The sequence below is a fragment of the Caretta caretta genome, chromosome 1 (genome assembly GCF_965140235.1).
Source record: "Caretta caretta isolate rCarCar2 chromosome 1, rCarCar1.hap1, whole genome shotgun sequence".
NCBI classification, from domain to species: domain Eukaryota; kingdom Metazoa; phylum Chordata; order Testudines; family Cheloniidae; genus Caretta; species Caretta caretta.
Window position 1 is genome coordinate 7,913,486 of NC_134206.1, and position 15,854 is coordinate 7,929,339.

The 15,854-nt window shown below is 53.1% G+C and overlaps 1 protein-coding gene across 3 annotated transcripts in view; it reads right to left on the reverse strand.

The window, feature by feature from the left end:
- PGAP2 (post-GPI attachment to proteins 2) overlaps positions 1 to 14,156 on the reverse strand; it is a 44,006-nt gene extending 29,850 nt beyond the window's left edge. For 2 of the 3 annotated variants that reach the window (XM_048837999.2, XM_048837982.2), the window contains exons 1-3: positions 13,914 to 14,001; positions 3,392 to 3,566; positions 2,791 to 3,043 (exon numbers count right to left, since the gene is read on the reverse strand). In XM_048837999.2, coding sequence (XP_048693956.1) covers positions 2,791 to 3,043; positions 3,392 to 3,556 — 418 coding nt within the window. In that variant the 5' untranslated portion in view covers positions 3,557 to 3,566; positions 13,914 to 14,001. Of the gene's footprint in view, positions 1 to 2,790; positions 3,044 to 3,391; positions 3,567 to 13,913; positions 14,002 to 14,101 lie in introns of those variants that run through there. The other variant, XM_048837989.2, reaches the window with a different exon arrangement.
- Between the last annotated feature and the right edge of the window lie 1,698 nt (positions 14,157 to 15,854).

Below are 15,854 nucleotides of genomic sequence, written 5' to 3' on the forward strand. Positions count from 1 at the left end.
ACCCTCCTGAGCTGTTTGCCCTGCACACCGACAGGGGCGGCATAGCAAGACCCTGTCTTTTCACACACCCACTCGACACCAAGCCAGGGCACAGGTTGCCCTGTTCTACCACCGGTACCTGCTAGGAAATCCTGGCCCCTTTGAAATCAATAGGAAACGACCCATTGAATTCAGTGGGCTGGGGGTTGTCTCCCTGATGTGAAATCATCACCGTTTTCCTCCCCACTACATCGGATGTCTACGGCCAAGTGCCAACTGGCCACTGATCCTTCCTGGCAATATCACCAGTCCCCAGCAAACTGAGGCCGGGACCTCATCACCACCAAGTCAAGACACCAGAGACAGCTCCACCCCGATCTGACTCCCAGCAGGACAGCTGCTCTCTGCCTCCCTGGCCCTGCTGTTGTGCCTTAGAGCCCGGCTTGCTGAGGGTCGCTGCCTCATACCAGGGCTTCTACTCAGAAAGTTGCCTGTACAGAAATGGCACCTTCTTCCCACATGCACTTAGTAAAACCCGCTTTCCGCCCTCCTGCTTCCACTGCCGTCTGCAGGCAGCGATGCCATGGTCCGACCCGTTCCAGTCTGGGTCACACACCACCACAACTACCTTCCAACAGCCGGCCACCTCCACCAATTTGACCCAGTTGAAAGCAATGGGCTGGTTTCACTGGCGGAACTCCACTGAAGTCACCAGGGATGAACTGGGCTCACGGGGTTATCACAGGTGTAACTGAGGCCTGAAATTGACTTGCAGAATCTTTGTTACTGGGGCGAACATGCAAGTCAGAAAGAACTCAGCTTGTCTTTGAGATCCCAGGGTGACAGCTCAAAAACCTGGCACAAATGCTAGACACACAAAGGCCCATCATGCCATTCTTACAGGATTGTCATTCAGACTACAACTGCACCAGTCTGTCTCTACACCTGAAAATTAAACCATGCTAACTAAACCGAGTTACCCAACTGCACGCATTTTTACCCAGTTGCAAACAGATGGGAGAAGCGCATCTCCTAGCCCACCATGCACAGATACCCCCCCACACACAAAATGGCCACGCAGTTTGCTTTAACTTAAAATCAAGAACTTCACCTTCCATAAGAAAGGCCAAACTGGGTCAGACCAAAGATCCATCTAGCCCAGTATTCTGTCTTCGGACAGTGGCCAAAGCCAGGTGCCCCAGAGGAAATGAACAGAACAGGGAATCATCAAGTGATCCATCGCGTTGCCCATTCTCGGCTTCTGGCAAACAGAGGCTAGGGACACCATCCCTGCCCATTCTGGCTAATAGCCATTGATGGACCTATCCTCCATGATAGATAGGACTTATCTAGAACTTATCTAGGACTTAACTAGAACTTATCTAGTTCTTTTTTGAATCCTGTTAGTGTCTTGGCCTTCACAACATCCTCTGGCAAAGAGTTCCGCAGGTCGACTGTGCGTTGTGTGAAAAAATACTTCCTTTTGTTTTAAACCTGCTGCCTATTAATTTTATTTGGGGACCCCTAGTTCTTGTGCTATGAGGAGGAGTAAATAACACTTCCTGATTTACTTTCTCCACACCACTCATGATTTTATAGATCTCTATCATATCCCCCCTTAGTCGTCTCTTTTCCAAGCTGAAAAGTCCAAGTCTTATTAATCTCTCCTCATATAGAAGCTGTTGCATATGTCTAATAATTTTTGTTGCCCTTTTCTGAACCTTTTCCAATTCCAATATATCTTTTTTGAGATGGGAGGGCCACATCTGCACACAGTATTCAAGAGGTGGGCGTACCATGGATTTATACAGAGGCAATATGATATTTTCTGCCTTACTGTCTGTCCCTTTCTTAATGATTCCCAACATTCTGTTAGTTTTTTTGACTGCCGCTGCACATGGAGTGGATGTTTTCAGAGAACCATCCACAATGACACCAAGATCTCTTTCTTGAGTGGTAACAGCCAATTTAGACCCCATCATTGCATATGTATAGTTGGGATTATGTTTTCCAATGTGCATTACTTTGCATTTATCAACATTGAATGTCATCTGCCATTTTGTTGCCTAGTCACCCAGTTTTGCGGGATCCTTTTGTAGCTCTTCACCGTCTGCCTGGGACGTAACTATTTTGAGTAGTTTTGTATCATCTGCAAATTTTGCCACCTCACTGTTTACGCCTTTTTCCAGATCATCTATGAATATGTTGAACAGGACTTGTCCCAGTACAGACCCCTGGGGGACCCGACTATTTACCTCTCTCCGTTCTGAAAACTAACCATTTATTCCTACCCTTTGTTTCCTGCCTTTTAACCAGTTACCAGTCCATGAGAGCACCTTCCTTGAGACCAAACACAGGAAATTATCGGAGATAAAGTTATAAGCAACTAAAGAAGCAGTTAGAATGCAAGCCAGACTCAACCCGGACTGTAGTGTTTCTTATTGCAATGGGGCAAGTGGCAGAGTGGGGGACACAGCCTGAGTGCACAACTTTGAGCAAAGAAGTCCTAAATTCCAATCCCAGCTCTAACGCTGACTTCCTCTGTGATCTTGGCCATGTCGCGTCCCTACCATGAGGATCAATTAGTTAACACTTGCTACATACAAGTCCCAGGTATTTTTATTAATACAGGGCCCATGGATTTTAATGGAACGTGTGCATTTTTATTGATTTTTCTCCTGAACCGATGATCCCAAAAATAAGCACTAATAAAAAAATTAAAAAAACAACTGTAATTAAGTGACTCACGACTGTGCAGAACCCCAATTGTTACGACCCAGAGAATCAGCACAGCACGCTGTAGAAACCTACCATAGTTTTCCGAGGAAGAGACGTACGTCAGCAAAAGGAGAGCGAGGTTTTCGAGCACGTTGAGGGCGAAGTTGATGCGGCACAGCCGTGGGTAGCGAGGGTGCGCGCAGTGACAGCTGTGGTAATGGTTCCGGTACGCGATGGCCACCAGGAAGCGGGGCGCCGAGTGGACGCCAATGCAGAAACGCCACACGTAGCGCTGAGGGGTCTCGCCGCCAATCGCGGCACTGATGGAGGGGAGGTAATTGGGGACCTGGGAGAAAAAGGAGAGTTTGTTGAAGAGGCATTGGGATTTTGTAGGCGAATAGGTCAATTTACAGCTCTCTAAGATGTCGGAGTGCTTAACAAGGGCAAGTTCTGTCCCTAGCTCCCACATCAGGAAATTGAGGCACAGAGAAAGAAAGTAACTTGCTCAAGTTCACACAGCACCTATTGAGCTCCAGGGAAGCCAGGAATAAAACACAGGACTTCTGATGCCCAGGTCTCCTACTCTATTCACTAGACAACACTGCCATTCTTTGAGAAATCACATCTTTAACAGATTTTGCTCTCAGGGTCTAGTGGGTCCCTTTAAGTTCTCTACCAAGCTGAAGGCACGTACACCGCAGTGAGTAGCTGTCGTTTCCTGAAAGTGGAACAGCAGAGACCAGATCACGCAGAAAAGGAATCCAAACAGCGGGCAACACACGGTCCCGACAGCCAGGGTGGTAAAGCGGAGCCGGAAGAGGATCCCATCTCGATCCAGTGGCAGTGGCACCTGAAACATGTTGCTGGACCTGAAAGCAAGAAGCAACTATTTGAAGAATGTCCTTTCTACTACTGCAACAATCATCTCCAAGAGCACTTCAGCGGGTCAAATGCATACAACTGTAATCTGCTGTTAGCCAATACATATAGGTTATGTACTGTGACACTGAGCCAGAAAGGGTTAAGCAACCAGCAGGCTAAAGTGACCCAGATCAACTTTTAAGAACATATTAGAGAAGTACTGAAATGGTAAACAGGGCCATTTCTTGTAGATAATTATCAAAGCCACGTAAGTGGACTAAATCCTTTGAAACGCAAACCGATATTGTCATAGAATTAGAAGTAAATACTAACTGTCTTTGTCAGAGTTAAACCGTTAGGAGTTTAACAGTGTGATCTAATTAGCATGTAGACGCTAAACATCAGTTTCTGTCTGCAACATTTTGTTACTAATATTCTATTGATACAGAGAGCAAAAGGGAATATTAGCAATTAGATGAAACGTGGTGTAATATCATTGTCTTTATTTCTCTTTGAAGTTTGTAGCAAACTACCTGTGAACGTTTGAATGGTCAATTGCATTATGCTAATCAATGCAACTAATTACCTGTGTATACATAGCAAATAGGAATTGACTTCAAAGCAACAATGTGTATTATCTATTCTTCATCCAAGGAAGGTCCACTGTATTATCTGCTATCAAGAGGCTATCGTAACCTGCCAGAGATCTATAAAAGAACTCAAGGATCCTGTCATCTCACATCTGCTTAAACTTTGTCAGGGGAAGCAAGCTGCAAGACTGAGGTCTTCAGGTACCCTGGGATGTCCCTGAAAATTCTTATGGAAGGATGTGAACCAATTATATACACGGATTGCCTATTGGTCTATAGACTATGGAATTAATTCTGGAAGAAAAGATAAGAACAGATTTAATAATTTTATTAAGATAATGTTGAAGTAAAAAGAAAACAGTACAGAGTTTAAGCATAGAAGTTTCTGGTTATCAGGGAATAAGGTACAGATTATCAAGGGCTGCAAAATTCGGTTTAGGAACAGGTGGCATAAGGAATACATAATCTGCAATCTCCCGATTGGGGGTAAAAGTTTAATGGGTCAAAGTACAGACATTGAGATATGGGGGTATGTTTTCCATATAATGGCTATGTTCAGGTGTGGAGTATAATGAGTGGATACGATGATGAGGATGGATCTACCCTCATTTGGTGGGATTTAATGTTCAGTGAGTTTATGGTTCCAGTTCATATGGTCCAATGGAAAAAGTCTCTCAGTCCCTTTCCCACAGTTGATGCACGATGTCGTACCGGCTCACACCTCCTGGTACTGTCGGTGGCTGGTGATGTGTTTGATGCAGATGTCCCTGGACCATCGGATGGTGTCCGAGACTATGAAGTGCCACATGAGCCGTGTGTAGCGTCGACCGATCCCACAGGTCCGCAGCACACGCTCGTTGCAGGGGTCCCAAGCGCCCAGGGCTCCGACGATCAGGGCGTCCATCTGCACCTCGTAGCCCTTCGCTCTCAGGGTGTCGGCCAGTGGGGCGTATTTTTCCAGCTTACGAGCTTGGGCTTCGCGGAAGGCCAGGGTCCTGTTCTCGAAGGAGACCGTGATGTCGACAAGGATGATCTTTTTCTGGGCCTTGTCGGTGACTACCACGTCGGGTCGCAACTGGCTGTCAGTACTGGGGATGGCGCAGTTCACGGCGACCTCCCCTAAGCACGGTGCGATGGCTTTCACCAGGTGGTTCTGGATAGCATTGTGGCGCAGCTGCCAGGCTCTACAGGCAGCTCACCATCTCTGCTATGAAACTGACTTAAGAACTATACTCATATCTGTTTCAGAGTAGCAGCCGTGTTAGTCTGTATCCGCAAAAAGAAAACGAGGACTTGTGGCTCCTTAGAGACTAACAAATTTATTTGAGCAGAAGCTTTCGTGAGCTACAGCTCACTGCATCGAATGCATTCAGTGGAAAATACAGTGGGGAGATTTATATACACAGAGAACATGAAACAATGGGTGTTACCATACACACTGTAATGAGAATGATCAGGTAAGGTGAGCTATTACCAGCAGGAGAGCGAGGGGGGGAAAAAACCTTTTGTAGTGATAATCAAGGTGGGCCATTTCCAGCAGTTGACAAGAACATCTGAGGAACAGTGGGGCGGGGGGAGGTAAACATGGGGAAATAGTTTTACTTTGTGTAATAACCCATCCACTCCCAGTCTTCATTCAAGCCTAAGTTAATTGTATCCAGTTTGCAAATTAATTCCAATTCAGCAGTCTCTCCTTGGAGTCTGTTTTTCAAGTTATTTTGTTGAAGAATTCCCACTTTTAGGTCTGTAATCGAGTGACCGAGATTGAAGTGTTCTCCGACTGTTTTTTGAATGTTATAATTCTTGATGTCTGATTTGTGTCCATTTATTCTTTTACATAGAGACTGTCCGGTTTGGATAATGTACATGGCAGAGGGGCATTGCTGGCACATATCACATTGGTAGATGTGTAGGTGAACAAGCCTCTGATAGTGTGGCTGATGTGATTAGGCCCTATGGTGGTGTCCCCTGAATAGATATGTGGACACAGTTGGCAACGGGCTTTGTTGCAAGGATAGGTTCCTGGGTTAGTGGTTCTGTTGTGTGGTGTGTGGTTGCTGGTGAGTATTTGCTTCAGGTTCGGGGGCTGTCTGTAAGCAAGGACTGGCCTGTCTCCCAAGATCTGTGAGAGTGATGGGTTGTCCTTCTGGATAGCTTGTAGATCCTTGATGATGCATTGGAGAGGTTTTAGTTGGGGGTTGAAGGTGACGGCTAGTGGAGTTCTGTTATTTTCTTTGTTGGGCCTGTCCTGTAGTAGGTGACTTTTGGGAATTCTTCTGGCTCTGTCAATCTGTTTCTTCACTTCCGCAGGTGGGTATTGTAGTTGTAAGAACGCTTGATAGAGCTCTTGTAGGTGTTTGTCTCTGTCTGAGGGGTTGGAGCAAATACGGTTGTATCGTAGAGCTTGGCTGTAGACAATGGATCGTGTGGTGTGGTCTGGATGAAAGCTGGAGGCATGTAGGTAGGAATAGCAGTCAGTAGGTTTCTGGTATACAGTGGTGTTTATGTGATCATTGCTTATTAGCATTGTAGTGTTCAGGAAGTGGATCTCTTGTGTGGACTGGTCCAGGATGAGGTTGATGGTGGGATGGAAATTGTTGAAATCATGGTGGAATTCCTCAAGGGCTTCTTTTCCATGGGTCCAGATGATGATGTCATCAATGTAGCGCAAGTAGAGTAGGGCATTAGGGGACGAGAGCTGAGGAAGAGTTGTTGTAAGTCAGCCATAAAAATGTTGGCGTACTTATATCTGTATGCATAATGATCTTTAACCACAATAACTCTTTCTTTTCCTTTTTAATAAATCTTAGTTTAGTTAATAAGAATTGGCTGGAAGCATGTATTTGGGTAAGATCTGAAATATTCACTGACCTGCTGGGTAATGTTTCCGATCTCTTGGGATTGGTAAAACTTTATATATGGTGAAAAAGATTTTAAGTAATCCTCACCACATTTGACTTGGCTGTCCGGGTGGGAGCCCAGGGCTGAATTACTTAAGGGAAACTGTATTTTTGGGCTTCTTGGTAACCAGTAAGGTAATATAGAAACTGTTTCGTTACTGGCTGGGTAAATCTAATTATTTAGGAAGGACCACCACTTTTGGGGAATGCCTACCCCATTCTTTGCAGTTTGCCTGATTAAGCACTCTCAGTGAGGCCTCTCTAGGCATTATGGTCACATATACGCACACTCCCCCCACCCCATATTAATAGATATTATATGTGTGGTATTAATCTAATATGTACGTGTTGTGTAATCATGCTAAATTGTACTATGTTTATTCTTGCTCGCACATGCTGAGGCATATATCTCACAATGCCCCAGGACAAATATAGCATGGCACTGGGCTTCGCAAATACAAAAACTGCCAAAAGCTAGACGTACAAGTGTTATGAACCAAATCAGCAATGTGATGGAAGGAAATAACTTAAGAAATGTGAATGCTTTGCATAGGTGTATCTTCATGCCTCTTTATGTTTGGAATTTAATATTCAAAACCAAAGATGGGAAAGTACAGGGAGGCACCAAAGATGGAGCTGACTAATTAAACTTGAAGTGACGTGAACAGTGCTGGGACTTGTGTGACGAAGTGGGACTGTTCTTAACGTTTCCTCTGAATAGTGTGGGGGTGCCTCAGTTTCCCCTAGGCAGTTCTTAAGTATCTAGGTGGTGGGGTAAGGGTGTATGATCATTGCAGTGCCCTAGAGGGCATGTGTGTGCAGGAGTCTGGACACAGAGAATGGCCGACACCCTGTTTCCTGGCAACTGATGGCCTGGGCCCTTCCCCCCCTGCAAGGTGAGAGCTGAAGGGTTGGAGAACAAAGGAATCAGGTGACCTCCTGGCCCGGGAAAGGAACAAAGCCCAGAGGAGGAGGGGCTGGAGGGGTTTTTCAGTTTGGGGCTGGCTGGGACATGGAGTGAAGTGCAGACGTGGTTGTCTGGCTCACTGCCCCCCAGAATGGACCCAGCTGAGGGGTCCCGTTCTCTGCACCTGCAAGCTCTGTTTTAGACCATGTTCCTGTAGTCTAATAAACCTTCTGTTTTACTGGCTGGCTGAGAGTCACATCTGACTGCGAAGTTGGGGTGCAGGACCCTCTGGCTTCCCCAGGAGCCCCGCCTGAGCGGACTCGCTGGGGGAAAGCGCACGGAGGGGCAGAGGATGCTGAATGCTCCGAGGTCAGACCCAGGAAGGTGGAAGCTGTGTGAGCTGTGTGTCCTGAAGACAGGCTGCTCACAGAAAGGCGACTGCCCCAGAGTCCTGACTGACTTCATGGGGAGCAGTTCCAGAGCATCGCCCAGGAACTCCGTGACAACTGGTGGCAGTGGTGGGATGTACTGCACCCCGTGGATGGCGCTTCCTGCAGTAAGTGACTGGGGAGCAGTAACACGAAGGGGGATTGCCGAGGACCAGGCCTGCTGAAGGCTCAGAAAGGAGCGGTTTCGGGGGGCGGTTAACCCCTGGGAGTGTGTGACCAGCGAGAAGGACTGTGCAGTAATGGGGTCCCCCTGGGGATTGCAGCAAGCAGTCCAAGGGGCGGAGGAGTCTGCAGCTCGACCCTGGCAAAGAGGTGGTGACCTCGAGAAGGGCTGGCACACTAGGGGTTCTCCCTGGAAACCGTGGGGAGCTGAGAACACACGGGCCTGTGAGTCCACAACAACTTGGGAGGAGCGGAGTGATGGCCTGTCACCGTCTCCTTAAGAAGGACATTGTAACCCTGTGCAGAAAGAGAGGGTTGAGCATTGGAAAGTTCACCAAAGCAGAGTTAATCGTGCAGCTGGAGGAGGATGACCGCTCTAAGGAACAGATTCCTGACCCCAACTGGGGCTATAGCAGGATCTGGGAGCAGCTGAAGCGGGAGCCAGGCATCGCCAAGACTCCTGTCCCCGACCAGACGAGGGTCTTCATGATCGGGTTCCCCATCGGGGGATCAAGACGGACGGGATTGCAGCTGAGTCTGAGAGAGCAAGAGGACCGTGGGAGACAGCGAGAGCCCGAGAAAGAGCTGCAGAAGCAGCAGCAGCATGAACTGGCGGAGGTGGAGCGGAGAGGCCTAGGGGACCTCCCCGGGGTGAGTGGGGATAGATCCCGGGGGGCCAGTTCCGCAGGGAACCTCGAGACTAAATTGCTGCCCCTGGTTAAGGAGGGGGGGTGTGTGGATGCCCACCTCACTGCCTTTGAGCAGGCTGGCGATTTGAACCAAGGGGACCCTGCGGAAAAGCCCCGGTGTCTAGCTCCCTTGCTGGGTCCCAAGGCCATAGACTCCGTCAGCCAGGTGGTTGGGGATGTGGACAGGCTCCCACTCCTGACCCCAACCTATATGTCTGTGTGGAGTTTCCTGGGGCCAGGCCCCCCGGACCTCCAGTGGGAGTAGAAGGTGATGGTCAATGGGGAGACATTCTTGGGGTGGCCAAAGGGCATGGGCTGCATAAACCTTCCCACATGCGGCCTGCGAGTGCTATCGACCACCCCTGACCTAAGGGAGGGCGTGAAACTGGAAGGGCCTGGTGTAACTCCTACCAAGGAATGGGAGAGATGCTGGGGCATCCATGGGAACGTTGGTGGCTTCGAACTTCCCCAGGTCACCGGCTAAAGTGACCCCGCTCAGTTCGATCTCGAAGGGGGGAGAGATGTGACGAAGTGGGACTGTTCTTAATGTTTCCTCTGAATAGTGTGGGGGTGCCTCAGTTTCCCCTAGGCAGTTCTTAAGTATCTAGGTGGTGGGGTAAGGGTGTATGATCATTGCAGTGCCCTAGAGGGCATGTGTGTGCAGGAGTCTGGACACAGAGAATGGCCGACACCCTGTTTCCTGGCAACTGATGGCCTGGGCCCTTCCCCCCCTGCAAGGTGAGAGCTGAAGGGTTGGAGAACAAAGGAATCAGGTGACCTCCTGGCCCGGGAAAGGAACAAAGCCCAGAGGAGGAGGGGCTGGAGGGGTTTTTCAGTTTGGGGCTGGCTGGGACATGGAGTGAAGTGCAGACGTGGTTGTCTGGCTCACTGCCCCCCAGAATGGACCCAGCTGAGGGGTCCCGTTCTCTACACCTGCAAGCTCTGTTTTAGACCATGTTCCTGTAGTCTAATAAACCTTCTGTTTTACTGGCTGGCTGAGAGTCACATCTGACTGCGAAGTTGGGGTGCAGGACCCTCTGGCTTCCCCAGGAGCCCCGCCTGAGCGGACTCGCTGGGGGAAAGCGCACGGAGGGGCAGAGGATGCTGAATGCTCCGAGGTCAGACCCAGGAAGGTGGAAGCTGTGTGAGCTGTGTGTCCTGAAGACAGGCTGCTCACAGAAAGGCGACTACCCCAGAGTCCTGACTGACTTCATGGGGAGCAGTTCCAGAGCATCGCCCAGGGACTCCGTGACAACTTGTAAACAGCCATGGTATCAAAGATGGCTAGTTTAAGGGGGAATTTGGGAAGCACACCGTCTGTATAAGTCGAACTGAACATGCTGTCAGAATTTGCTTCCTGGGAAGGACTGGTGTGGTATTAACTCTTTCTTTCCTATACTGTACTGCAAGAGCCTTTCACCCCTGTAATCCTGCGTTCGAATCTGCATATACCCAGGGCTGGTCCTTAAATACAAGCAATATGAACAATTGCTTGGATCTCCATACTCACACTCAGCTACTCATTGTTTAAGGCTCCCTTATGGCAGCTGGGGTGAGAAAGCTACACCTAAACTGATTCAGGTACCCGTTCCCCCTTCTAGGACCAGCGCCAGGAAGGGATTGCAAATGGGTCATGCAAGCCTATGGCCTAAACCCCAGGGCTGTGCACCCACCATCCCCACTGAAGACAGTGGGAGTTACAAATGCTCAGCTACTCTCTGGATCCGGGCCTGAGATTGCTGAGGAGGGGCCCTGAAAATAGTCAGGCTGTCCCTACCTCACACCTTATACAACCGGGACAAACCTGCCATGAAGCCAATTACCACACAGGGTGTAAGTCAGGACCGGATTTAATAGTTGGCATCTGAACTGCGTTTTTTTCCTGCTGGTGTCTGCTTTAGGTTATGAGCTCCTGGAGTCAGGGACAGTGTCTCCTCATTTGTCTGCACTAAGCACACAGCTGTGGCTCTATTAAGGAAACATTGTTATTTATCTGTGCCATAATCTTATGGGAGTCGCATCTGCATTCTAAGAATTTCAGTTCTATAGATCAGCCTTCATCACGTCAGAGGCAATAGGGTTACAGCATCAAAAACGATGGGGCAATGGTTAGTTTGGGCCACTAAGGCAGGGGTGGGCAAACTACGGCCTAGGGGCCGCATCTGGCCCTCCAGACATTTTAATCCTGCCCTCGAGCTTCCTCCGGGGAGCAGGGTCTGGGGCTTGCCCTGCTCCACACAGCTCCTGGAAGCAGTGGCATGTCCCCCCTCCAGCTCTTACCCGTAAGAGCAGTCTGGGGGCTCCGGACGCTGCCCCCGCAGCTCCCATTAGCCGGGAACTGCAGCCAATGGGAGCTACAAGGGCGGCGCCTGCAGACAGGGCAGTGCGCAGAGCTGCCTGGCCATGCCTCCACATTGGAGCTGGAGGGGGGACATGCTGCTGCTTCTGGGAGCTGCTTGAGGTAAGCGCTGCCTGGAGCCTGCACCCTTGCCCCCCCTCCCAGCCCTGATCCCCCTCCCACCCTCCAAACCCCTTGGTCACATCCTGGAGCACCGTCCTGCACCCCCAACCCCACCCCAGAGCCCGCACCCCCAGTCACACCCCAATTTCATGAGCATTCATGGCCTGCCATACAATTTCCATACCCAGATGTGGCCCTCGGGCCAAAAGTTTGCCCACCCCTGCACTAAGGCCTTGTCTACACTTGCCTAAGCCATGCCTCACCGGCTACACTGCTATTCATACCCATGTTAGCTGGGCATGCAGTGTCTGTACTCTACACGCCATCCTAAGTGTAGACCTACCCTTAGCGGGAAGCAACTCAAACGTAACAATACAGTCACAGAAGAGTGTGACGAAGTGGGGCTATTCTTAATGTCTCCTCTGAATAGTGTGGGGGTGCCTCAGTTTCCCCTAAGCAGTTCTTAAGTATCTAGGTGGTGGGGTAAGGGTGTATAATCATTGCAGATCCCTAGAGGGCAGGTGTGTGCAGGGGTCTGGACACAGAGAATGGCCGACACCCTGTTTCCTGGCAACTGGTGGCCTGGGCCCTTCCCCCCTGCAAGGTGAGAGCTAAACGGTTGGAGAACAAAGGAATCAGGTGACCTACTGGCCTGGGGAAAGGAACAAAGCCCAGAGGAGGAGGGGCTGGAGGGAGTTTTCAGTTTGGGGCTGGGTGGGACATGGAGTGAAGTGCAGAATGTGGTTGTCTGGCTCACTGCCCCCCAAAATGGACCCAGCTGAGGGGTCCTGTTCTCTGCACCTGCAAGCTCTGTTTTAGACCATGTTCCTGTCGTCTAATAAACCTCTGTTTTACTGGCTGGCTGATAGTCACGTCTGACTGTGAAGTTGGGGTCCAGGGCCCTCTGGCTTCCCCAGGAGCCCCGCCTGAGCGGACTCGCTGGGGGAAGCGCACGGAGGGGCAGAGGATGCTGAATGCTCCGAGGTCAGACCCAGGAAGGTGGAAGCTGTGTGACCTGTGTGTCCTGAAGACAGGCTGCTCACAGAAAGGAGACTTCCCCAGAGTCCTGACTGGCTTCATGGGGAGCAGTTCCAGAGCATCGCCCAGGGACTCCGTGACACCATGTTACCTGGCATGCAGTGTCTGTACTCTACACGCCATCCTAAGTGTAGACCTACCCTTAGAGGGAAGCAACTCGAACGTAACAATACAGTCACAGAATAGAAGCGAATTTAGTCTATTCTAGTCTCTCCAGCCAATGCAGGATTGTTCTCCCCAGTCTATTCTATCCATGGCTTTGTCCAGCCTGGAAATCACTGACCAAAGCCACTAGACCTGCAGGTGAGGGAAAGCGTCTTTAAACACAGAGCATCCCTTTCCTACTCAGGCAGGGAGGCCAGAGGTGACACAGTCATCCTGGCTTGTAACCCAGAGACAGGCAAGCGGTCCCTGCGCACACAGACCGAAGCCACTGGGGTGGTCACCTCCTTTGTCAGCCCCTTCTGGTAAAAGACCAGGGCAGTCTGCATTTTAAGCAAACATCTCCAGTTACTGGGAGGGAAGGAAGGACACACATGAACACCCCCCTCTGTGGAAGCGCCTTCCTCTGAGCTCCTGCGGTGTGGGATTGGCCACCAGAGCTGGGAGAGACAGTCTTTGCCTGGGCCTTAGGCAAGTTTGCCCCGAAACACAGAGCGAAACTCAGCCACACACCCGCCGAGTTCGATCACAGCCACAACCATGCAGCAAGCACCTTTGGGGAGTAAGGTGGAGTCCCCAAGCCCCCAGGCTGTGCTCTCCTAAAAGATGCCCCCAAAGCTGCTGCCCAAGTTCTCCCACCTCAGCCAGCGTGGGGGCTGGCAAAACAGAAACCCCACAGACCCTCCTTCTAAGACACCGGCTCCTCCCTCCAACCCTATTCCTGTCCCCACCCCCTCCCCTGGTTCCTACCCCCCCACATGCCTGCCCTCCAACCCCTCCCCAGGCTCCTGCACCTCCCCCCCACGCCTGCCCCATAACCCGTCCCCCAGCTCCTGCCCTCCCCCCACAACCCCTCCCCACTGCCTGCCCCAGCTCCTGCCCCCAACCCCTTCCCCAGCTCCCCCGCCACACCCCAACTCTTATCCCCCAACCCCTCCCCCGGCTCCTGCCTCTCAACACCCCCCAGACCCTGCCCCACGCCGCCCCGGATCCGCACCCGCGGGGGCTCCCCTCCTTCCCCCGCGCCCAGGGGTGCGGCGGCCTCCCGCAGGCTGAGACCCGGCCGCTTCAGCTCATGCCGGGCCCGGCCCCTCGGCCTAGAACCGGCCGCCGCGGCTCCCGCTGGCCCGGCCGGCGCGGCCTCATTCCCCGGCCCGCCGCGGGCTGCGCCGAGCCTCCGCTCACCTGCTTCCCCTTCCGCCCTTCTCCGGCCGGCTGCGGGACCGCCCCGCGCTCCGCCCCCCGGGCCGCCCGCTCCGCCCGGCGCCGGCTCCCTGCCCCACGGTGCCCCCGAGCCTGCCCCTGCCCCACAGTGCCCCAGAGCCTGCCCCACGGTGCCCCTGCCTGCCCCCCGCTGCCCTGCGCTCCTGCCCCATGCTGCCCCCAGCCTGCCCCATGGTGCCCCCGAGCCTGCCCCCCTGCCCCAAGCCTGCCCCCCGCTGCCCTGCGCTCCTGCCCCCCGCTGCCCCCGAGCTTGCCCCACGCTGCCCCTGAGCCTGCCACTGCCCCGCGCTGTCCCCGAGCCTGCCCCCCGGTGCCCCTGCCCCCCAGTGCCCCGAGCCTGCCCCCCGCTGCCCTGCCCTACTGCCCCACGGTGCCCCTGAGCCTGCCCCCCGCTGCCCTGCCCTCCTGCACCTATACCCGCAGCCCCGCCTCTGCCCCTGAGCCTGCCCCCCGCTGCCCCTGAGCCTGCCCCCCACTGCCCCCGAGTCTGCCCCACGCTGCCCCTGAGCCTGCCACTGCCCCCCGCTGTCCCCGAGCCTGCCCCCCGGTGCCCCTGCCCCACGGTGCCCCTGAGCCTGTCCCACGCTGCTCCTGCCTGCACCCCGCTGCCTTGCGCTCCTGCCCCACGCTGACCCTGAGCCCGCCGCACGGTACCCTGCCCTACTGCCCCACGGTGCCCCTGAGCCTGCCCCCCGCTGCCCTGCCCTCCTGCACCTATACCCGCAGCCCCGCCTCTGCCCCTGGGCCTGCCCCCCGCTGCCCCTGAGCCTGCCCCCCGCTGCCCTGCGCTCCTGCCCCTACACCCACAGCCCTGAGCCTACCGCACACTGCCCCTGAGCCTGCCCCCCGCTGCCTCTGCCTGCCCCTGCCCCTGGGCCTGCCCCTGAGCCTGCCCCACAGTGCCCTGCCCTACTGCCCCTACACCCGCAGCCCCTGCCCTCCTGTCCATGCTGCCCCTGCCCACCTGCCCCACGGTGCCCCTGGTCCCTGCAGTCCCAGGCCTGCCCCACGCCGCCCCTGCCATGCTGCCCCTGCTGCCCTTGCCTTCCTGCCCTTGCATCCACAGCCCTGGGCCTGCCCCATGCTGCCCCTGCCCCCACAGCCCCTGCCTTCCTGCCCACGCTGCCCAAGCCTGCCCCACGCTGCCCCTGCAGCCCTGGGCTGGCCTGCCCCATGGAGCTGCAAGCCACAGCGGCACTGCGGATAGCTGTGGCCCTTGAGGGCAGAGTCGCGGGGGTAGGGGAGGCGGGACAGGAATGCCCCCTCCTGCTTGGGTCCTGGCCTGGCAGGAAGCGGTGTGGGATGGGAGCCCTTCTGGCTGCACTGTGGCTTCTTTTCATGAGCAAAGAATTTGGCCTTCTGCCTCCTTTGATCTTCCCTCCCTCGTCTGTTCCCCCCTTCCACCACCTTGCGCTTTTCCTTTGTAGGGTCCTGCCAAATTCATGTCCTTGAAAAACATATCATGGACAGTGAAATCCAGTCTTTTGTGTGCTTTTACCCTTTGCTGTACAGATTTCATGGGGAAGACCAGCGTTTCTCAAATTGGGGGTCCTTATCCAAAAGGAAGTTGCAGGGGTTGCAAGGTTACTTTAGGGCAGTTATTGCCACACTCACTTCTGTGCTGCCTTCAGAGCTGGGCAGGCGGATAGTGGTGGCTGTTGGACGGGCCCCAGCTCTGAAGGCAGTGCCCTGCCAGCAGCAGTGCAGAAGTAAG